The 24692-nt window shown below is 47.0% G+C and overlaps 1 protein-coding gene across 1 annotated transcript in view; it reads left to right on the plus strand.

Annotated features, from left to right (window-relative positions):
- The window catches only part of ADAMTS17 (ADAM metallopeptidase with thrombospondin type 1 motif 17), a 392337-nt gene that overhangs the window by 186347 nt on the left and 181298 nt on the right, over positions 1–24692 (plus strand). Inside the window, exons 9-10 of the mRNA XM_061159720.1 lie at positions 22778–22918; positions 24459–24609. Of these exons, the coding sequence (XP_061015703.1) occupies positions 22778–22918; positions 24459–24609 (292 nt within the window). The remainder of the gene's footprint in view (positions 1–22777; positions 22919–24458; positions 24610–24692) is intronic.

A 24692-nucleotide genomic window follows, 5' to 3' on the forward strand; every position in this document is an offset into this window, starting at 1 on the left:
TGGCTCCGGTCCTGGCCTGAGCTGGTGTAAACTCAGCTTTTCCCTGCTCCTCTCCTTTAAATGCAACCAAATATACCTTGAGAATTATTCAACAGACAATAATAAAAGGGCTATGAAAGCTGGGAAGAAGAGGGCAGATTGGCTGGGATCCTGAGGACCTGAGAAGCGATGGCATGCTGAGTGCCAAGGCTTTCTTTTTACCTCCCATGTGTCTGGACTTGGGACCTAGAGGTCTGTGGCCTGGAGCCATCAACAGATACAAACATAAAACCCAAGAACAGCCTCCTCCTTGCGTGATGGGCTGGGAAGGCAGAGGCCAAGGAGACCCCCTTCCATACACAGGATGTGTTGGGCTGGCTGAGCTGCTGGTCGCTGCATGGTGAAGCCCAGCTCCAGCCCCTCAGCCAGCGCACAGCAGGCAGCAGCCAAGGCCTGTGCCTCCTCGTCCTCATCCCAGTGGCTCAAGGAGCCCCAGCCCAGCAGCTTCCCATTCCCATACCCCTCCTGGCAGAGGGTGGCCTGGTGATACCAGGCGACCGATGGGAGTGCCTTCCGCCCCACAGATGTCGCCACAGTTAATGAACAGGAGCCCAGACAGCACTGTTTTCAGGTATCGAGGGTTTACTCACCAGACGGCTGGCAGTCCAGCCAAACACTGACCCAGCTGCAGAGGAACCAAGTCGCTCATGTATTGCTGGTGGGGAAGTAAAGTGGTATGGCCGCTCTGGAAAATGATCTGGCAGTTCCTTTTAAAACTAAGACCCAGTGGTTGTACTCCTGGGCATTTATCCAAGAGAAATAAAAACTTATTTTTACATAGAAACTTGTACATGAATGTTTATAGCAGCTTTTGGTTGTAACAGCCAAAAGCTTGAAATTACCCAGATATCTTTCAGTGGGTGAATAGTTAGGCAAGCTGATACATCCATACCATGGAATAGTATTCTGCAGTAGAAAAAATGAACAGGTTATGAACACAGCCACGGGAATGATACTGAGTGGAAAAAAGCCAGTCCTAAAATGATGCATACTGCCTGACTCCATTTATATAACATTCATGGTGTAACGTAGAGATGAAAAGGGTTAGTCGTGTCTGACTCTTTGTGACCTCCTGGACTGTACCTCCAGAGAAGGCAATGGCACCCCACTCCAGTACTCTTGCCTGGAAAATCTCATGGATAGAGGAGCCTGGTAGGCTGCAGTCCATGGGGTCACAAAGAGTTGGACACGACTGAGCGATTTCCCTTTCCCTTTTCACTTTCATGCATTGGAGAAGGAAATGGCAACCCACTCCAGTGTTCTTGCCTGGAGAATCCCAGGGACAGCGAAGCCTGGTGGGCTTCTGTCTATGGGGTCGCACAGAGTCGGACACGACTGAAGTGACTTAGCAGCAGCAGCAGGACTGTACCTCTGTCCATGGAATTCTCCAGGCAAGAATATTGGAGTGGGTTGCCATTTTCTTCTCCAGGGGATCCTCCCAACCAAGAGATTAAACCTGACTCTCCTGCCTTGCAGGCAGATTGTTTACCGTCTGAGCCACCAGGAAGAACATAGAGATAGGGGACAGATTCGTGGTGGTCAGGGTTTAAGGGGTGGGGTGGAGGGTGGCCATGGAAGGGTAGTCTATTGGTGATGCCATGACTTCCTGATTGTGCTGTGATTATGGCTTATAGGTAGCAGCGTGTGTGAAGAAATTGCCTAGAACTACACACTGAGAGTGTGTATATGAGATCTGAAGAAGCACTACAGGTTGCATCAATGTTCACTCCCTGATTTTGATTCTGCACTGTAGTTATTATGCAAGACGTTACCATTGGGGAATGTGTGGAGGTGCAGAACCCCACCTCTGTATTTTCTTTTCAACTCCTATACATCTGTAGTTATTTCTAAATTAAAAGTTTAAAATAAGAGAGAGAATGCCTTGAAGGTCTTCTGGAAATGCAGGTATCTAGGCCACACCTCATAGCAATAGAATCAGGGTTTCTGCTGGTGGGATCCAGACATCCAAAATTTTCTAAACTTTCTTAGATGACTTGAACACACAGCCAAGTTTGAGGACCTGTCTTCCCTCCCATGAGCAATGATCCTGGTCATCATTGGCACAGCTGCAGGAACAGTGCTTGCCCCCTGGCTGGGCACTGTTCGAGGCGCTTTGCATCCATCATCTCATTTCACCATTGATAATGACCACTGTAGTTTATGCACTGCCAGCATCAGCTCTCCTTCCCCTTCAGGGACCAGTTCCTGGCTGATGAGTCTGGAAGCACAGAAAAGGCAGAGCTTCCCCATCCTTAGCACACTCACCTCACTTTGAAAAGAAGCCTGAGTGGGTTCTGCTTTGGTGCCCTCTCCATGAGTCTTCCCTGTAATGAGGGAGAAAAGGCAGGGGGTTTGGGGGGGATGGTGACATGACTTGGGTGTGTGCACGCTTCTCAAGAGCTCTCTCCCATTTTTCAGAAACAGGTCGGGATGAGTGGGCCTTGGGAAACCTTTGCTCCTTGTAGTCGTTCCGTTTTCACATTTGTCTTCCTCCCACCTGAAGAGGGTCCTTTGTGGTTTGGATGCATCTGTGCTGATGGGCGATGGTGCCCTAGGGGAACGTGGCTGATGAAGTGGAGGAAATGGGAAGCAAGAGAGCATGGTCCGTTGGCCCTAGGGACCTGACTGGCTCCTAGGAAACTGGCAGATACAGCTCCGAGGAAGCCCCCGTGCATGTGACAGTCACAGACGTTTAGGGTTACGCAGAAAGAAATGACAGTGTGGAAGCAGAGCAAGGCCACACCTCCGTGGGTCTGTTTGCCTTTGTTTGACCTCAGGCCCAGGCAGCAGGGCCTGGAAGAGGAGTCTCAGGGCAGGCTGTTGTCCGGGCTCGGTCCTGTCGTCCCGTTGAAGGACAGTACAGCCTTGTTGCAGGAACGCTTAGCACAGTAGGCCAGCCTGTCCCCGTTTCCTCTGCCTTCAGCGCTCGCTCTCTCCACCCCCCCCCCCCCCCTCCGCTCCTGCTGTCTTCATTCTAGCACTCTAAAAAGAAACTCTTTGGCTGAGAAAAATATTTATATGCCTGTGACTTTGACAAGAATGAGTCCGTGTTTGGGCTGGAGGGTGAAGAAGAGAAGCAAGCATGTGAAGTCTTGCCCTCCTCTGGGGTGGAGTGGGGGGTAGAATCGTGCCGACATAAGGTGGAAAGCTCTCAGAGGGAGCCGGTGGTCTCACCGGCTGAGCTCAGGGGGCAAAAGTGACCCAAAGAGGAGGTGACCCTGAGGTCTTGAGTCCCCATCGAGCCCGGTGCTCCCGACCCCTGCAGGTCCGCTACGACCCTGGCCTCAGGGTCCTGTGTGAGGAATTAGAGTATTGGTTCCTTTTCCTAAAGAGTGAGCATTCTCCTGAAGATCTCCAGGTGGAGGAGGGCTCAGCCTGCGGTGTTTGTCATACGTGAGCCCTCTGCTGCCTTCCGTTCACTGAGGTCACCCTGAGTCCCCCCTGGAGGACACGCCTTGGTGGTGGGTGCGGCCCAAGTGATGCAGCCAGCTGCACCTTTGACAGCGCACGGCTCAGACCAGCTAGGCTGTCTGTCAGGGCGGCCAGATGGGACACTAATCTCTTCTGTAAACACAGGCTGAAAGCAGACATTTAAATAAAGGCCAGGATCAGGATTATTTTTTAAAAGGAATAGGATGACGGGGCACTTGGTACCCTTGCTATTTCTGGCTCCTCTTTTACTCCAAAACGCAGCAGAGTCCCACCCACCAGAGCCGGGTCGCCTGTGGTCAGGGTGGCGGGGGACGCGGGGTGGGGGGGCCATGGGGAGGGGTCATAGCTCCCTGGTTGAGGCCGAGGAGACCCTGGAGCTCAAGGTGTTCTTCCCTGCTGCTTTCTGCCAGGGGCCACACATTCTGGAAGATGAGGGCCTGCTGGAACCACCCTTTATTGACACTGAGAAGCATTTTGTCTGGAACACCTCTTCCTTGTACATTTCAGATGGGATCCTGTGGGGAGGGCCTCTTTTCCTGTTTTAATAACCCATTATCAACTACAAAGTCGCCGCTAGTAAAAATATCAATTATCGCTTATGCAATACTTCTGGCATTACTTGAAACCACATTCCATCCTCTTAACATGATGGTTGCTCTGAGCCAAAATTCAGAGTGGGTTTGAGGACAAGTTGTGTACACAGTCATTTAGACGGCCAAAAGAATATATTTTTATCCTGTAAATTGAATGCCAGTTAAGCAGTAGTGATTATTGCAAGAAGCTATAATTTATACCAGGGGAAGTGAAGATTTTTTTAAGATAAAAAGTATTGCTTAAGTAAGGCCTGAAAAAAAAAAAAGGAAAAAGAAACAGTAGTGACAAAACCCCCAAAGTCTCAATGTTTCAACTTAGAAATTTGAAGAGCAAACCCTTGGGTTAGAGACCCGTGAGTCTGTATATTCAGTTCCCAGGATACTTCAGAGAGCCACATAAACTACCGTTTAATAATTTAGCAACAGGGTGATTACTGTGCCTGAAATTTGCTCCTTAGGATTTGCAGATGAAACATTTGGGTCATGTACTTTGTCTGTGTCCAGAAGCTACAGACACTAGTGTGCTCCCTGGTCTCGCCCCTAAATTGGGAATCTGGGCAGAAATAAAGAACAGTGTCAGGACTTTGACTTTGACTAACTGGGATGTAATTGTCCTAATCTTTTGCTTGGCTGAAAACATGATGAGAACTCCTGCCATTTGTTCTGAACTTGGACTTCTCCCTGAAATTTGTGGGCAGAAGGAAAGAAAAACAGAGGGGGACAAAAATGTGAGCTCAAATACTTGAACTGTGGCACGTCGTGAAGGGAGGGGCTCGGTCAGTACTCAGAAGGCAGGCCAGATCGTGTGTGCATGAAGGCCCGTCGCAGCTTGGAAGAGCTGGCCACTGGCTCCCGCTGAGGGTGGCCTGTTTCTAGAGGTACTGTCTTAGCCCAGGAGCTACATTACACACTCCTGGGAGCCCCTATGCAATACAAGTGTCTGGCCTCTCCCCTAGAAATCCTGATTTACCTGGTGTGCTGTGGTCTCCAGGAATTATGTTCAAAGTTTCCCAGGAAGCTCTCATCCGTAGTCAAGGTGGGACGGTTACTAGGACGACCATCAGCAGCGGCTCTCAGGTGTGGTCCTTGGACCGGCAGCTTTAGCATTTCTAGGGAACTTAATCGAAAGGTGAATTGTCATCCCACCCTTGACCCCCACCCCTTAGACTGACCAAGTCCGAAACTCTGGGGCAGAGCCCAGCTGTCTGGGTTTTCATGGTGCACTGGGGGTCTCTAGCTGGTGCTGAAGTCCAAGAACCAGTGGTCAACACTATAGCAGCAGTTCTCAGGCTTTAATGGACTTTAGAATCACCTGGGAGCTTTCAAACATCCAGATGCTTGGGGTCATGCCTTGTACCAATGAAATGAGAACCTCTGGTGGTGAGAGCCAGGCCTCGGGGTTTCTTCTCCAGGAAATTTACAGGATGAGAACCAGTGATTTACAGGAACTGAGTGACATCCCTCCTGTTTTTAAGATTCTAGAATTTGCCTTTGAAATTCTGTCCTGTCTCTTTAGTGTGTCGTTTAGGCAGGACATAACATGCTTCAGGTCAAGGGAGGGATGACAGAGCCCCTTTTGTTTTGATGGAGGGGGGTGCTGCTTGCTTGTGAGACCACTGCTCAGAGGAGAGCTCCCGGGGTTCTGCCATGAGGCTCCCAGCTCAACCTGCTCCCTGCATGACAGGCAGAGAGACTGTAGCCATGGAGTGAATCCTTTCAAGAGGAAGTCCTAGATACTGCCCAGCTGATCGGCTTTGGTGCAGGCAGTTCAATCAGTTTACGGATACTCATCAACACCTTCTGTGTGGCTAGTGCTGGGCCTGTCTGCGGGAAGGCTCTGAGCTGTTGAGGTGTAAAAAATGGCAAATTCTACCCCCAAGGACGCCTTGAAAGAAAGGCCATGACCTTAAGAGGGGTCCCTCTTTGCTGGGAAGGGCCGAGGCTGCTGAGAAGGTGACCTGCAATCTGGGCCTTACGGGAAGGGGAGGATTTTGGCCCGCAGGGAGGGTGGGAAGGGGTGTCCACTCCGAGGTAGTGGGCAGGCAAAGGCCCTGGGATAGAGGGTCTGGAGCCCGGGTCACTGAGGGCAGCACCCGCTCAGGCCTGCTGACCCCGTGGCGTGCATTTCACAGCTGGGAGGTGGGGTGGAGTGCACACCCCAACCCCGCACCCCACCCTACCCCAGTCAGAGAGGAAAAGGCTGGTCCTAGTAATGAGGCCATAAAGCCCCTGCTTGATGTGTGGTTTCAGGAAAGGAAGGGAGTGAGGGTCATTAGGGGCAGGAAGCAGGCTGTCCTTCTCTGGTCTTCTGTCTGGGGCATCCTGTGCCCTTTGATGTCCCTGAGAGGCCTTTGAACTTTGAGAAGCTGCAGGTTCTCTCAGCAGCAGGTCCCCCCCGCAGTCAGCTAATCCTCTCCCGGCACCACCTTTGAAGGGGTAGAAAGTGCTGGGGGCTGCTTTCCAACACCCATTAAAACACCAGCCCCTGGAGGAACTGGGGACAGAGATTGCCTCCAAGTCCGGGGGTAGGGGAGTGAAAGGGGGCCTAGGGAGCTACTCTGGGGGAGGGGGGCTCAGGTTTCCGTTTATACTCCTTTCTCTCTTTGAATTTCTGCCAGACACTTGTTTTAGCTACTCCACACCAGGGCTCCTCCTGTTGGCTAAGAAAATCCCTCGCTGAGAGATCAGGCAGTTGTTATTGTTTGTTAGTGGAAAGCTTATTACATCTGCACTTCTAAGCAGTCAAAGTTGCTAAGTCTAGGTGGGACTGAAAAGAAAGTTGTCTAGTTAAGGGATATCAACTGTTAAAAAGGAAACAAACACTCACTGTCCTTCCCTTTCTTTGGGGCGGGGAAGGGGGTGGGGGGAAGGTGGAGGAAGGTCTATATAAAACCAATGAATTTAGAGCATTTCTTTTAAGTTAGTACTTTTAAAAGATGGTTATTTTGAAGGCTAACTATGAGGTTTTCCACAACCAAACCAAATTTCATCCTGAAGTCTGTAGATGATCTTTGAATGATTCCCAGTTTAAGCCCCTAGACTCTGGCCCAGTCCGTATTCACAGGGTGGCTGGGTTGGACAAAGGCAGAACTGGTGAGGTGGACCAGAAATCTGATTTCAGACCAGAACAAGGGAGACCCTTGGTTCTGGGAAGACTTGTTGCAACTGGCTGTGAAGTATTGGGTGGTCCCCTCTCTCTGGGCTCCAGATTCCACATAGACACAGACAGAGGGGGCTTCAAGAGCCCTTCAAGTGGTTAAACTCCTATGGTTCTTTAGAGTCTGAGTCTCCACTGGAAAAGGAATTAATATCCTGAGCATCAATTCCCTGGCAATTTGTTTTTAATGTGCAAATTTTTTCAATACCAAAAAAGAGAGGCAGGGTGAATATCATAGAGCACTTCAGGGTTCCCAACCCTGGCCCCACACTCCAGGCATTATTCCCAGACCTCACTGCACCTACCAGCATCTCAGGGACCTGGGTACGTCTGTCTTCCTCTCCTACTCTCACCCTCTGAGCCTCAGGTATAGATGGGAGGTGGGAGGGTAGGAATAATGCTATTAGGTTGGTGAAAAAGTAATTGTGGTTTTGGACCATAAATTCAAAATCATTACAACTAGTCTCCAACATAACTTTATTAATCAAAATAGGAGCCATTAAAATCAACACATTTTTGCCAACGAGACATAAGTTTGTTTATTCCCGTAGCATAAAAATCTGTGCTTTGGGTTTTGATGAACTCTTGGAAAGCATTTTCTGCCTGCTGCTGGTTGTGAAAGCATTTTCCCTGCAAAAAGTTGTCGAGATGCTTGAAGAAATGGTAGTCTGTTAGCAAGGGTCAGGTGAATATGGCAGAAGAGGCAAAACTTTGTAGCCCAATTCATTCAACTTTTGAAGCATTGGTTGTGCGACATGCAGTTGGACATTGTCATGAAGAATTAGGCCCTTGTTGTTGATCAATGTCAGCTGTAGGCATTGCAGTTTTTGGCGCATCTCATCGATCCGCTGAGTACACTTCTCAGATGTAGTAGTTTCACCAGAATTCAGAAAGTTGTACTGGGTTAGATGGGCAGCTGAGCATTAAACAGTGATCATGACCTTTTTTGGGTGCAAGTTTAACTTTAGAAAGTGCTTTGGAGCTTCTTCTCAGTTCAAATACTGAACTGGTCACTGCTGGTTGTTGTATAAAATCCACTTTTCGTCATACGTCACATCTAGTCAAGAAATGGTTTGTTGTTTAGAATAAGAGAAGATGACACTTCAAAATGACAATTTTTTTGATTTGCAGTCAGCTCCTGAGGCACCCACTTACCAAGCTTTTTCACCTTTCCAATTTGCTTCAAATGCTGAACGACCCTAAGGTGGCCGACACTGAGTTCTTCAGCAACTTCTCGTGTAGTTGTAAGAGGATCAACTTCCATGATCCTCTCATTTGGTCACTGTCACCTTCCAGCGGCTGGCCACTGCATTCCTCATCTTCAAGGCTCTCGTCTCCTTTGCAAAATTCTTGAACTACCACTGTACTGTACGTTTGTTAGCAGTTCCTGAGCGAAATGCACTGTTGATGTAGCTGTCTCCACTGTAGACAGCTAACCCAGGGCCCCAGGACATGGCAGGGGCCCTTCTCCGCCTCACTGTAGTGCTCTGCTGTGTGGGCTCCAGAGGCCCAGGGGCTTCAACCTTGACCTTCTGAAGCATTCCACAGGGGGCAGTACAGAGGACTCATGGGGACTGTAGATGGCCCTGAAACTGAGAAATCCCTCCCTGTTTACACAGCGTTCTCCTGTCTGCAATGCACAGAAAGTTCTGTCTTGACATCCGGAGGTGGGGGATAACCGAGACTTACTTCTTTTATTTTATTTTGTTTTATTTTTTTTTGGTTTTTGTCCATTTAACATTGGTGTCATGGGGCTCTTTTAATGGAAGTCCAAGTTAGAGCTATCTATAGACCACATGAAACTCAGTAAAAAGAAAACATTTCTGTAAAGATAGGTCCGAGACTTACTTCTTTGGGACCTTTCAGCCATCTTTCTGTTTCCTGCCCTGTTCAGTCTGGTGCCCACAGCGCCTTTTGACAAATTACACTGTAGGTTAAGAAGCAGAAGGCATATTCTTCTGACTCTCACCCCATCTCCCAGTTTCCTTCAAAAAATAAGTGCCAGCCCTCTGTTTAGGCAGACTTTCTTGGATAGGACCTTGGGAGCACACTGCATGTGTACCTTGGGAGCACACACGCTTTGTACTCTTCAGCTCCCTTGCTGTGTTCTTACTTGGCAAGCCAGAGAGCCGCCCTGAAACCAAAATTCAGAGTTGGTCCCCCCAGCCCTGCGGGATGCCATTGGCAGACCAGGAGGGGCGAGTGGAGCCCCAGGCTCAGACCTGAGTCCTCGGAACCTGCCCCATGCTCCACACTGGCCTCCGTCTAGTGCAGCCAGGCCTAAGGGAAGGCCCACTGCAGACTTGAAGGAGACTAGGGGTGACTGCAGCCATGAAATTAAAAGACACTTACTCCCTGGAAGAAAAGTTATGACCAACCTAGGCAGCATATTAAAAAGCAGAGACATTACTTTGCCAACAAAGGTCCGTCTAGTCAAGGCTATGGTTTTTCCAGTGGTCATGTATGGATGTGAGAATTGGACTGTGAAGAAAGCTGAGCACTGAAGAATTGATGCTTTTGAACTGTGGTGTTGCAGAAGACTCTTGAGAGTCCCTTGGACTGCAAGGAGATCCAACCAGTCCATCCTGAAGGAGATCAGTCCTAGGTGTTCATTGGAAGGACTGATGTTATAGCTGAAACTCCAATACTTTGGCCACATGATGCGAAGAGCTGACTCATTGGAAAAGACCCTGATGCTGGGAAAGATTGAGGGCAGGAGGAGAAGGGGACAGCAGAGGATGAGTTGGTTGGGTGGCATCACTGACTCGATGGACATGAGTTTGAGTAAACTCCGGGAGTTGGTGATGGACAGGGAGGCCTGGTGCGCTGTGGTTCATGGGGTCACAAAGAGTCAGACACAGCTGAGCAGCTGAACTGAACTGAACTGAAGGGATACCAGTGAACCATCATGCAATTTGGGAGGGAAGCTGAGGCTGACTGCTGCTGCTGTAGCATCTTCATGGGTTTCACAGCACTCTCACCTTCAGCAGGTCACGTGGGCCCTTTCCTGGGCCCTTTCTGCACTCCAGGCCCAGAGCAGGCCACACCAGGGATGTGGGGCCAGGATGACATTCATCATGTCAGTGGTTGATTTGAGAAGAGCGTAGTGTTTCTGTGAAGTCTTCTTCTGAAATAAAAATAGTTTCTTCAATAAATTATCTTTCTTTAAGAAGCTAAGGAGAGCCTCGAAGAACTGTTTAGCATTAGAAATAACCTCCTTTGTTTTGCCCTGTTACAATCCACTGTTCACTTTTTCAATTAGTGGGTGAAGGCTTGTGATCTTATCCATTCTTGACAAAATTCATTTGCAACTGAGAATGTCCCAGATTTAATTGCACATAAGAGGACTCTGTGGGAGGTCATTTAGAGAATCCCTCTTTTCAGACATTGTGGTCTAAAGCAATTTAGACTGATAGTCCTTCATTATCCTGGGTGTTCTGTAAAGCCTTTGTAGACCTCTAGGTTCTTCTCTTCTAATCCATCACATCACAGTTCTGCGATTTGAGGGCTTAGCACAAATGGCACCATCAGCACAGCCATTTTAGAGGAAAAATAGGCATGAAGTCATACAAAGAGTCAGTGTGAGTCAGCATGGCTCCCTTCTCTAAATCCCCATGACTTTCAGCTTCTGATGTCTGCACCTGGCACTGAGTCTTCTCCAGTAGTGTCATTGGGTTGTCTTATTTCTCTCAATATCTATAAGCCTGTAAGTACTTTGTGGGCCTGCATATACTCTTGCACCAAAGTGATGACATTGGCAGCTCCTGGCACGATGGTGGTACTCAGGGTCACTGAAGTGGATTCTTGTCTCTGCCTGTACAGTTCAGTGTGGTAGCAGTTAGCCACAAGTGGGCCTTCAAGTTTATCTCAATGAAAATTTAATAAAATCAGAGTTTCAGTTCTCCAGCCATACTAGGACATTCCTAACGTTCCTAGGCCACATGTGGCCAGTGGCTGCCATACTGGATAGTCACACAGGGACTGCCGCATCATCACAGTTCTTGCAGACTTGTCTGTGATCCCTGCCAGAGTGTGGGTTTCCAGCAGGCAGGGCTGTGTGTGCCCCTTGGTGCTGTGTCCCTGAAAGTGCCGGTATACAATAGGGCCCACCCAGCTCTTACTGGAAAAAAAGAGTAGCAGCTCTGCCTTACATTGTGCTTAGTCTTCTAGATCAAGAATCACAAAATTATTCCATTTTGAACTGGAAAACCCCTTGAATCCCTGGTTCAAGCCCCTCACTTCCAAGCTAGGAAAACAGTCCTATTGAGTTAGGAACTTTGCCTCAGCTCCCCCAAATAACTGGAGCAGGTCTTTAATATCAACCATGGCCTCTGTCTTTTTGGAGCATCACTCTGTCTACTGTGTTAGACTGTCTTTAGTGTTTACTTTGAGATAGTAGAAGGAAGGCCTCTGAAAATGATTATTTAGAAGAAAGTGCCCTTAAGCTGACCAAGTTTACCTACCTGTAAGCAGTCTATAACTGATGTATCCGATGTGTGAATATTAGTAGTATTTCCATTAGTTTTTGGACTAGGATAAAGGTCCCCATGTTCTAACTTTTTGCATTGTTTGGAAGTCCATCAAAATTCATAAGGTAAGAAATGAGGTATAAAGCTTGAAAGGGAAGAAGCAAAGCAGTAGTGGTTAACTACAAAATGTAGTAGCTAAGTACATTTTGTAAGGGAATCATCTGACAAACTGTTTGAAGCAGTGAGTATTCATCGGATTGCAAGTCACAAGACATACAGTTATCCATGGTTTTCTTATACATAAGCAGTCATCAGTTGTGGAAGAATAAAAAGCAGACCTTGCTCACAACTTCAACCAAAGATGTGGAATACCCAGGAATGATGCTGATAACAAAAAGAAAAAAGGAAGACCATGATGATACAAACTATAAAACTTTTCCAAAGGGCATTCAAGAAAGCCTGAAAAAATGAAAAGGTGCCCGCATGTCCCTGGATGGCAAGATTCAAAACTACAGTGGTGCTATTTCTCTCCAAAGTAATCAGTACAATTCTAAACTAAAACATCATTGTTATTGTTCAGTTGCTAAGTCATGTCTGGCTCTTTGCGACCTCTTACAGAAGCTCCTCTGTCCTCCACTGTCTCCTGGAGTTTGCGCAAATTCGTGTCCACTGAGTCGGTGACGCCATCCAACCATCTCATCCCCCACCGCTCCCTTTGCCTTGTGCCTTCAATCTTTCCCAGCATCAGGATCTTTTTCAGTGAGCTGGCTCTTCACATCAGGTGGCCAAAGTATGGGCGCTTTAGCTTCAGCAACAGTCCTTCCAATGAATATTTAGGGTTGATTTCCTTTAGGATTGACTGGTTTGATCTCCATGCTGTCCGAGGGATTCTCAAGAGTCTTCTACAGCAGCACAGTTTGAAAGCATCTATTCTTCAGCGCTCAGCCTTCTTTATGGTCCAACTCTCACATCTACTGGAAAAACCATAGCTTTAACTTTGTGTACCTTTACTAGCGAAGTGATATCTCTGCTTTGTAATACACTGTCTAGGTTTGCCACAGCTTTCCTCCCAAGGAGCAAGTATCTTTTAATTTCATGGCTGCAGTCACCATCTGTAGTGATTTTGGAGCCCCCACCCAATAAAATCTATCGCTGTTTCTACTATTTCCCCTTCTATTTGCCATGAAGTGATGGGACTAGATGCCATGATCTTAGTTTTTTTAACGTTGAATTTCAAGCCAGCTTTTTCACTCTCCTCTTTCACCTTCATCAAGAGGCTCTTTAGTTCCTCTTCACTTTCTGAAACTGTAGTGGCAGTGTAGTATCATCCGCATATCTGAGTTTGTTGGTAAATCTCCCAGAAATCTTGATTCCAGTTTGTACACTTGATATGTCAGCAAATTTGGAAAACTCAGCAGTGGCCACAGGACTGGAAAAGGTCAATTTTCATTCCAATCCCAATGAAGGGCAATGCCAAAGAATGGCCAAACTACTGTTCCATTGCACTCATTTCATGTGCTAGCAAATAGATTCAAGGAGTTAGATCTGATAGACACAGTGCCAGAAGAACTGTTGATGTAGGTTTGCAACACTGCATAGGAGACGGTAACCAAAACTATCCCCAAGAAAAAGAAATGCAACAAAGCAAAATGATTATCTGAGGAGGCCTCACAAATAACTGGGCAAAGAAGAGAAGCGAAAGACAAAGGAGAAAAAGATATACCCATCTGAATGCAGAGTTCCAAAGAATACCAAAGAGAAATAAGAAAGCCTTCTTAAGTGAACATTGCAAAGAAATAGAGGAAAACAACAGAATGGGAAAGACTAGAGATCTCTTCAAGAAAATTAGAGATACCAAGGGAACATTTCATGCAAAGATGGACACAATAAAGGACAGAAATGGTATGGACCTAACAGAAGCAGAAGATATTAAGAAGAGGTGGCAAGAATACACAGAAGAACTATACAAAAAAGGTCTTAATGACCCAGATAACCACAATGGTGTGGTCACTCACCTAGAGCCAGACATTCTGGAATGTGAAATCAAGTGGGCCTTAGGAAGCTTTACTACAAACAAAGCTAGTGGAGGTGATGGAATTTCAGCTGAGCTATTTCAAATCCTAGAAGATGATGCTGTTAAAGTGCTGCACTTAATATGCTAACAAATTTGGAAAACTCAGCAGTGGCCACAGGACTGGAAAAGGTCAGTTTTTGTTTCAACCCCAAAGAAGGGCAATGGGAAAGGATGCTCAAATTACCACACAATTGCTCTCATATCACATGCTAGCAAGGTAACACTCAAAATTCTCCAAGTTAGGCTTCAGCGATGCATGAACTGAGAACTCCCAGATGTTCAAGCTGGATTTTGAAAAGGCAAAGGAACCAGAGATTAAATTGCCAACACCTGTTGGATCACAGCAAAAGCAAGGGTATTCCAGAAAAACATCTACGGCTGCTTCTTTGACTATGCTAAAGCCTTTGACTGTGTGAATCACAACAGACTGTGGAAAATTCTTCAAGATATGTGAATACCAGACCACCTGACCTGCCTCCTGAGAAACCTGTATGCAGGTCAAGAAGCAACAGTTAGAACTGGACATGGAACAGTGGATTGGTTCAAAATTGGGAAAGGAGTACATCAGGCTATATATTTTCACCCTGTTTATTTAACTTCTGTACATAGTACATCATGCAAAATGCCAGGCTGGATGAAGCACAAGCTGGAATCAAGACTGATGGGAGAATTAGCAATAATCTCACTACCCTAATGGCAGAAAGCAAGAGGAACTAAAGCGCCTCTTGATGAAGGTGAAAGAGGAGAGTGAAGTAGCTGGCTTAAAACTCAGCATTCAAAAACTAAGATCATGGCATCCAATCCCATCACTTCATGGCAAATAGATGGGGAAAAAATGAAGGCAGTGACAGAACTTTATTTTCTTGGGCTCCAAAGTTGCTTAGGACAGTAACTGCAGCCATGAAATTCAAGGACACTTGCTCCTTGGAAGAAAAGCTTTGACAAACCTAGACAGTGTATTAAAACATGGCAACAAAGGTCCTTATGGTCAAAGCTATGGCTTTTCAAGCAGCCATGTATGGATTTAAGAGTTGGACTATAAAGGAGGCTGAGTGTCAAAGAGTGATTTTTTCAAACTGTGGTGTTAGAGAAGACTCCTGAGAGTCCCTTGAACAGCAAGGAGATGAAACTAGTCAATCTTAAAGGAAATCAACCCTGATTGATTGGAAGGACTGTTGCTGAAGCTGAAGCTCCAATATTTTGGACACCTGATGCAAAGAGGTGACTCACTAGAAAAGACCCTGATGTTGGGAAAAATTGAGGGCAGGTATTATCTACCTGTGACAGAGGATGAGATGGTTGGATGGCATCACCGACTCAATGGACATGAATTTGAGCAAACTCCAGGAGATAGTGGAGGACAGGGAAGCCTGGCGTGCTGCAGGCCATGGGGTTGTAAAGAGTCTAACACAACTGAGCAAATGAACAGCAACATATGCTTGAAAATATGCTCAAAAGTCCTTCAGGCTAGGCTTCAGCAGTACATGAACTGAGAAATTCCAGATGTACAAGCTGGGTTTCAAAGATGAACCAGAGATCAAATTGCCGACATTCGTTGGGTCGTGGAGAAAGCATGGAGTTCCAGAAAAACATTCTCTGCTTCATTGACTGCAGTGAAGTCTTTGACCATGTGGATCACAATAGACTGTGGAAAAGTCTTAAAGAGGTGGAAGTACCAGACCACTTTACCTGTCTCCTGAGAAACCTGTATGTGGGGCAAGAAACAGCAGTTAGAACGGGGCATGGAACCACTGACTACTTCACAATTGGGAAAGGAGTGAGACAAGGCTGTGTATTGTCACCCTGCTTATTTAATTTCTATGCAGATTATATCATGCAAGATGCCAGGCTGGATGAATCCCAAACTAAAAGGACTTCTTATGAAACTTGATAAACCAAAATCATATGGAAGAGTAAAGTTCTCCAAAAAGACTAAAGAAAGGAGAGAAGGAGAATTGACTTATTTCTTATGCCTTCATAGAGGCAATTTTTTCTTTATACTCTGTACCCTTTTCATCTGAATCAGTATTGTCTCCTGTGAAATAGTCACTCACCTTAGGAGGCTGTATCCTTATTTTGTCAGTGTAGCCATCATTCTAAACTTCTTTGGAATTTCTACCTGGAAATAGCTTCAGACACCCCCTCCACACGTCTATAGAATATTTTCCCAGGTCAGAAACCAACTTGGCTGTATGGATTTTTTTTTTTTTCCATAAAATTCGCAAATGTCATTTGACTTCAAGTCTATGAAAGTGACAACACAGACATTTGCATTCATTGGCGCTGGATGGGCTGTTGGAATGCTCTGAGCAGTGGAGGTGTCACGGGTAGAGGCCAGGAGCCCCCCGAGGAGGTGCTGCTGGTTTTTCGTGTGTTCACACTGGGGGCCCTCCCCTCATGCCAATGAGACTGTGGGGGAGGGGGCGTCAAGGGTAGCCTGTGCTCTATGTGCTGGTAAGCTGCTGTGTCAACCTAGGTGCTTATGCCTGTATCATTGCACAGCTATTAATTGAGCCCTGCCATGGGCCCAGCCTGCTCTGGGAGCCAGTGGAGCAGAGGAGGACGCGACCGTCTCACTGTCCCAACCATGTTTGTCTAGGGGCTGGTGAGCCAGAAGGAGCTGTTTGGGCCAAGACAGCTTCTTGCTGAGAGGACCCAGCCGCAGCCCCAGGGCCTGTGTCCCTCAAGTCTTCACCAGCCCCAGCTGCTGGATGCACTGGTAGCTGAACAGGAGTATGGCCCGCTGCTGGGAGACGAGGACTGGGGGCTATGCCACAGGCCATCGCCAGCAGCCTCTTCCTCTGAAGGCAGTGCGTGGTGTGGACCGTGACTGTCCTCCCAGCCATCTGGATGGGTTGACCACCTGCCAAGAACAGTTGGGCTGCTATGACTTCTGTGAAGCCTCTGTCCAGGGGTCCCATTCTCTGAGTGCCTGGGCCACACTGGCTAGAGCAGGCGGTTCTATTCAGTTAGCTTGTTGCAGAAGAGAAATGGAATTTAAAGGCATAGGATTGGGAAGATACTGTTCTGTTGGCCATGATCCTCCCTCCCCTTGTTTGTGGCCTCTCTCAGCTCCCTCCTTAACTCGGAGCTCTCTGAGGGCACCTGAGTTTGCAGCTTGGGTGCAGCCAGCCTTCCTTCACTCGGGCATGTGCTTAGAAGCAGCAAGACCCTCCTGTCCTGCAGAGCCCACTGCTCGCCAGGCTCTTTAGTGTCTGCTGGCCTGTATCACCCTCATCTCCATTTCTTCAGAATGTAAACTCCATGGATGCAGGGGCCTGGCCTGCACCAGCCCCTGGCACAGTGTCTAGTCATAGCATTTGAGCCTATTTGTTGAATAATAAATGAATGACATTAAGTACCATGAGCCCTATTCAGTCATAGACCAGGATGCAGACTCTCAAGGCAGAGCTGGAATTTTCACCCAGGTCAGTCTGACACCAAGCCAGGCCCTTTCAAATACAGCACTCCAGTTATATGTGAAAAGGGGGGTTTCATACCATCCTCTTTGACTATTTATGTATTTTCATCAAAACTATTAGAAAATCAGAGCATGAATGTAGATGTTCAAGCAGAGTCGGGGCGGGCACATGGGGAGAAAAGGAGTTTGAACAGGGGAAGCCTCGGCCTTGAGAGGCATGGTGTCTGCTGTTGTTCACGGGGCCCAGAGCAGTGGTTTTGAGATTAACCTGGCGTGTGACCTCAAGCAGATGACTCCAGTTGTGTAGCCCCAAAAGGTGCTCATCAAGAAGGAGGGAAATGACATGGTCACTCCTTTCCCTGTTCTATCCGGAGGCTGTAGAGACATAGTGGTGATGTAAATTAAAAGCACTCGGATAAAATAATAGCCCTGTGTTGCTGCATGTTGTGCAGTTAGGTTCTAAAATAAGGATGAAAGGTGAAAATAGTTCATCAGAATTATCTTTGAAAATCACTTTGGAAGCGCCACGTCAAGACACCAGACACAGCCTGTCTAAAGTTCATCACCCCAGTCTCCCCAACACTGTTGGAAGTGACAGCTGTTTCTCTGAGCATCAAACAAAATTTGAACTTCATGCATCAAGACTCCACACCTTGTGCCCTTGTTGGGTGAAAAATTTGTTTCGTGAAGCGTCAGAGTCACCCTCAGAGTGATGCTGTTCTCACAGAGGCCTCCAGACCCTGAGAGAAGGGCAGATGGCCGACTCTCTTCTGTCCTCCCAAGGGCGCGTGGTCACATGCATGCTTGCACTTGTACACACACATGCACACTCATTAACCCGAGTAGGGGATAGAATCGCCTGCGCTTTGTTTCCTTCGTCTTTCTCTTTTTCTTTCATCCCAGTTACTTGAATTAAAAGTTTAAAGCCCATTTGAAATGGATCTTGTGTGTGTAGGTATATGTATATGTTTATATACTCACACATGCAAATCCTAGGCAAGACTACTTTGAGGGAAAGTCAGACATGACTCACATAACTGACATCAAAATCCCATCTATGTAAACCCAAGAACATGAGTGCTTTTTGATTTCTGTACTCTGGTTATCTAAGAGAGATATGTACTGTATGCCCTGATGTTCGTTATCCATTTTCACCTACTATGCTGTTATCCTTTTTAGCAAAATGCACTTAACACTAACATTATTTCGGTTATTCTTTATCCATTAGTGATTCAGAACTCCATGATGTTTGGGGCTTATTTGTATTCTGGGGACCTAGGGTGGAGGCCCTAGGTCTACTCAAGTAGTTGCAGTGTTCCTGAGTCCCTGCAAGTTGATGAGCTCAGTTTCCTATATAAAAATAAAAACAACTTCTCTGAGGTGAGAGAATATGGATGCTGTGTTCCCTATAAATGGGGTTATTGATGATCATGACAATCAACCCTATTGTTCAACCTGTATAAATGAGTGCAGCCTGGTACCCCTGGTGACTTTTAATCCTTGAAGGTAAAAGCTACTTCTGAGTAGCTTTAGGTTGAGGGTAGTCTGGTTCTTGGCACATAGGTAGTGGTAGTAAAGAATTTCCCTTCTAGAGTAATGTTGGAGGTGTTTATTATTATTTTATTAATCAACAGTAATGATCTCCTGGAAACTGCTGTGGGCCTTTCCTGTTATTTCAAATAGTAAACATTTATTGAAAAGGGACCAGCAGGCAGTGTTCCCTGGGTACAGTTGAAGCAGGACTCAAGCCAGCCTCAACCCCTTCCCTGGAGAGACTGCCTTCATGGGAACCTTTTTGGGGTCTTTCATTCCGCCCAAGCACTTATTTCACAAACCCAGCCTAGAGTACTATAAAGGGATGCAGCCCAGGTCACAAACCTGACATCAAAACACCCAAGCGTCCACAGGACAGGCTCTGAACCAGGTAAAACTGAAGTTTCCACAATGGCACGGGTACCAGCCCCAGAACACCTAGTATGTCCTGCGCCTTCCAGGATTTCAGTGAAGCTAGCAAGGGGGGTGCGTTGCCTTTCAGAATTCCCACATGGTATATATTGGATTTCCTGAAGCAGATTTGGAAGCACCGTGTTCTTTTGTCTTAAGATAAAGTCTACTCAAGGCCATGAAGTCATTATGTTTGATAAATCTGGACCACATGTGCCATGAGACCCATCTGTGTCCTTCATCTCAGTCACTTAGGGTTAAAGTTGCTGTGTGTACTTAATGCTACATGTTCTGTTAAACATAATGTTACCACAGACATCAACCTAAAATAACATGAAATTTCTTCAGTCAAGTGATCTTTAACTTGAACTAAAAATAGCCTAAACTGTAGTTTATGTAGACCTCAAATTTCAAAACTCCCATCTAAATGCGAGTTCCTCAGACTGTGAGTTTGTGAAGCTCTTAGTTAGCATTTGAACATTTTAAACCAGATCCAGCACCATCCGTATTCGAGGCAAGCTCCAGAAACCTGAGAACGGCACTCCTCGCTGATGCTGCTGACCAGAACATTCCTTAGGGAAGTCCCTCTCTGGGGGCTGGCACCATGAGCCACTAACACAACGCCCTGTGGGCATACAGGTGTCAAGAGCACAGTCAGCTTTTCTGAGCGCTTTGGTGGACATAGTTTTGTCTCCAGAGAGACCAGGCTCTTTGGCCAGTGGAGTCTGGCATATGGGCGAAAGAACCTCTTTGATTTTACAAGCAGCTTGACCACGGGGAAGAAAGTTGGAAGTAAGTCACAAGTGAAACATTCCTCCATACGTGGCAAAGCCATTCTGCCAGGGCTTGGCTGTCTTCCGACTATGGTTTCCCAAACGGCAAGGAGCGTCTGGGGGCCGCTCAGGATGTCCCAGCTTGGGATGTGGGAGGGGGGTTAGGATCCCGGGTTGAGTCTCCCTGGGATTGGATTCTCCAGGGGGGCAATGACACAGTTTGACCTGCTCCGCATTCTGTGCTCACACTTTGTCCTTAGTGATGGAATTCGGAGCCACTTTTTTCATGAGACCTTCTATTTCTGTAACCTCTACACCAGAGTTCCCTGGAAGCCATCAACATTTTCAGATCTACCCATTTGAAAGTTCTATCACTTGTTTTATTTATAGATATCATATCAAACCCTAAATCAAATTTAAGGTGACTTAATATCTTTTGCAGTCAGTTCCTCTCTTTCCTGAAACAAAGAGATGGATATATATGTGTGTGTGTGTGTGTATAGATAAAGGTATGAAAAGTGAAGTGAAAGTTGCTCAGTCGTGTCTGACTCTTTGCAACCCCATGGACTACACAGTCCATGGAATTCTCCAGGCCAGAATCCTGGAGTGGGTAGTCTTTCCGTTCTCCAGGGGATCTTCCCAACCCAGGGATCGAACACAGGTCTCCCGCATTGCAGGCAGATTCTTTATCAGTTGAGCCACAGATAACAAGCAGGAAAAAGAAAGTAAAAACCTGAGTAATACCATTGGAAAATTATCCTTATTGGTCAGATGTATCTGATAATTTCTAGGCTCTCTACTTAACTGTAGTTGGATGGATTCTTGGCATTGAGGCAGGAAAACAAGATTGCATCTACCCAGAGATGGTTTTCATTGTTTTGTTGAGCAGGCCGCTGCCCTAGACCAGCACAGCTGCTGTGGATGTGGATCCTCCAATTTTTGATGTTTTCTCCTGCATCAAATAGTTAATCCATTTGATAAATATTTATAGAGTACTTGCTCTGTGTCAGTCGTGGGTGGACAGGCTGGGATGGAAAGCTGCGCTGAGGGCACCTGGTGGGGTGGAAGAGCCCATGGGAAATCCCAGGAGCAGTCATGTTTCAGGGAGAGGTTTGGTAGGAGAGGCCTGGACTGAGGGGAAGGGGGCGCCAATGTGTAGGCGGCACCACAGAAACCTTCCTGTCTGACAGGATAGCAGGGTAGTGGTTGGTCAGCTGAGCCATTAGCCGAAAAACTGGGTCAGGAGGGGAAATGCAAAGAAATCATACTTAGGTGCTTAAACATTTGGCCATTTTGTTTTGACTTAACTAATGAAAACATTCATTTTGTCACCAATTTTGTGGTGGGAGCGAAAGCCTTTTCTCTGAGGGAAGCTGACTGGGCTTCCCATCACCTTCCTCACAGAAACCACAACTATAGTGTGATGAGCTTGAGTTCAGTGTCTTTTTTTTCTTTTCTTTTCTTTTTTTAGATTCAGCAGACCTTGAAAGACCCTTGTGAAACAGTCTAAGGGCAGATTTTTATGATTTTTTCCTCAACTTTTACTGTTGTCTTGCCCACACCCAGCTTGGCAGCAGCCTAGTTTAGCTTCTAGCTAAATTGCTTTTCATGAAAACTTTACTTTCATGCTCATATTACGCTGGTTAACATAACATGTAACCACATGTATTGACTGAAATAACAAGTATTATAAATATCTTCGAGTATAAATTCAGTTCACCTTTGGTATGCATGCCCTCAACTATAGGAACGGACCTGGTGGGTGACCAGAGGGGGCCCTGCTCACCTGGAGCAGGAGCTCGGGTGCCAGGCCCTGTTGTTCCAGCGATGGGAGCGGGGTCAGCTCCCCAGTTTCATGTGGGGGTGGCCAAGGTAGCCTCTCTGTACAGGAACACTGAGTGGTGAGAGAACCGAGTGGAGTGAGAACACAGAAGAACTGACGAAAGATGGTTGGAGGCATGTGAGGAGAACTGGGAGAAATAAGGCTGCAGAGGCGCGTTTACAACCTCTTGTCGTAGTCAGCTCTGTTTGGGTCTGTCTCCTCTCCCAGGCTGATTTGATGGCTTATTATGCCCCACTGTATCTTCTCTTTCTAGGCCGTTTCTGGCCCTTGAGAAACCTCTCTTAAATATGTTTGAAGGAAGGAGCATGTATGTGTTTTCCAGGGGGCTGTTGCCAAAGAGTGAGCAACCCTTACGCACTCTCTGGCCTGGAGGTCACGGGTCAGCAGACGGTGGGCCACCTGATCACCAGTGTTCTGTTCCTCGGCTTCCCCTCACTGCCAGCCTGTTTTTGAACTGAGACCATTGTTCCGCTTACTTTACAGTTAGCCTCCCTCATCTATATCAGCATCCTGTTTTCTTCCAGGTACAACTGGGTGGGGAAGGAGATAGGTCTGATCTTGGTGGACCCAGGTATAGTGATGTGAATCAAAAGCCATGAGTGTTCATGAGTTTTCATAAGTCAGAGTCTTGGCTGGCACCAGCCCTTAGCATAGTGACTTCTCTGCAGGCAGTGAGATACTGAAGCATTACACTGGGATATGTTAGTGTGGAAAAGCAAGTCTAACCATCAGAAGAACTCTAATATTGCATTTAATATAATTGGTTCACTCATTTATCATTCATTTGTTAGGTGAATGCTGTTGGTTACATGGTCGATTAGTTTCCGCTCACTGAGTAAGCGAGTCATCACCCTCACTCTTTCTCTTTAAGCTCGTGACTCGCAGTCTGCTCTGAGAATGGCAGGGAAGCAGGCGTCTCCTGTGCTACTGTGTGTGACTGAGCTGTGATCTAGGTGGGCACAGGGTGCTGGCGTCCGGGCCAGGAGATGCGAAGCCTGTAATGAGCGCCCTCTCCCCCTCTCCCTCGGGCAGCTTGGGGATGAACCACGACGATGACCACTCCTCCTGCGCTGGCAGGTCCCACATCATGTCGGGAGAGTGGGTGAAAGGCCGGAGCCCCAGCGACCTCTCCTGGTCCTCCTGCAGTCGAGATGACCTCGAGAACTTCCTCAAGTAAGTCCTCAAATCGTTCTGTACCATCAGTACAGTAGAACGTGCTACAATACTTCCTATAGCACAGTAGTCGGGGTATCAGCCAGTAGGAGCAGAAGTGAATCTCCTCCAGTTCAGCTGGAGAGACTTCCTTCCAGGCATGTGTCTGGTATGACGTTGGCCAACCCACTGCTGGTCACAAATTTTGTCAACGGAAATGTCATGCAGTGACCATACCTTGTCAAGGTTTTATTTCACTTCTCTTCATTATTTTGACCAAGAGTGGGCACCACCCTAGTGGCACCCCTGCCTGCTGTAGAACTGGATGCTTCCCCAAAGCTCATGTTGCTTCCCTGGATGGAAGTCCATTTGCTGGGAGGAGGGCTTGCTTTACCTTCCTCACATGTAGGGCTAGGATGGGTTTATCTCAGAACCACTTTCTTTCCAGAATGTGTCTGCCTTACTCCGTTCTCAGATTTCAGTGGAAGAATTAGCTATCTGATATCAGACCTTTGTCAAATAGAGTCTGTACTCAAGTACTTTGTGCGTCCCTTAGTGTCAGGACCTCAGGGCTGAACTTATAGGTTTGACAGGCAGACCCCAATTGCTTTACCACTTAACTGCATCATCTGTACCCACCATGGAGACGGAAAGGGTCAGTGAGTCTCTGCTATACACAGAGCTTTATAGTCCTGTAACACAGTGGAGTGCTCAGTGAACTCAGGACGGAGGATCAAAGGGATCATTCTGGCTTCTGTCCTCATCCTGGGTCTTCTTTTATGATGTTTCCTGTAGCTGGGAAACTAAGGGCTTAAAAATGGCCTTGTTAGTTTTAATATAGTCAGCCTGTGTGTATTGCGTGCATGCAACTCTTTTCTTCAAGAATCTTGGCAAGAGGCTGGGTTTTCTTTTTCCTACCATCTGCCTTGTTTTAGGAATTGAAAAATAAAAGCATTTAAGTATTTAACTCCTAAAGGAGCCTCAGCCATACCACCCCCCAGTTGTTTGTCAGAGCTGTTCTCAACATCTCGGAACATTTCTGTCCTGGTTGAAATCCTCAAGTCTTTTGCATGGTGTGCCACCAGCCAGCTTTCATGGCCAGGTAGGGCACCTGGACTAGCCAGTGTCCAGAACCTGACAGACCCCACCCCTAAGAAAGTCTGCAGAATTGGAAATAAGCTTGCCTCCTTGATTGTTTGCTTATTTATTTAAAAGCAAAATAACCCTAACTCCAATTTTTTCTTGATTCATTCTGAGAACATATCATAGCAATCTATTTCAAAAGCATTTTCATCCAAGAAAGCACTCAAACTCCCCAAGAAAAATACAGTGCTATGTGGGTGATGTGCCCAGGCCACTTCTTGTTGCCCTGCTCTCGTGGCCTCCCGAGTAAAGATCTGCGTTCAGCTATCTGGAAAAGAGCAAAGGTGTAGTCCTTTGTCCGGTGCTTGGTTGTCTCCCCATAAATGACTTGGAGAGTACTGCTGCTTAGTTACTGGCAGAGTAGAACAAAAACCTGGGAGGTACCTTTGCAAACCAACTATCCTCTTGGCTGTTTCAGGTCGAAAGTCAGCACCTGTTTGCTGGTCACAGACCCCAGGAGCCAGCATGCAGTGCGCCTGCCCCACAAGCTGCCAGGCATGCACTACAGTGCCAACGAGCAGTGCCAGATCCTCTTTGGCACCAATGCCACCTTCTGCAGAAACATGGAGGTAAGCTGCCTCGGGAGGGGAGGGCTGGCTCGGGCAGGAGCATCTGGCTTCTGTTATTGGATACAGGTATTTACACTCCACAC

This window comes from Dama dama, chromosome 13 (genome assembly GCF_033118175.1).
Source record: "Dama dama isolate Ldn47 chromosome 13, ASM3311817v1, whole genome shotgun sequence".
Taxonomy (NCBI): domain Eukaryota; kingdom Metazoa; phylum Chordata; class Mammalia; order Artiodactyla; family Cervidae; genus Dama; species Dama dama.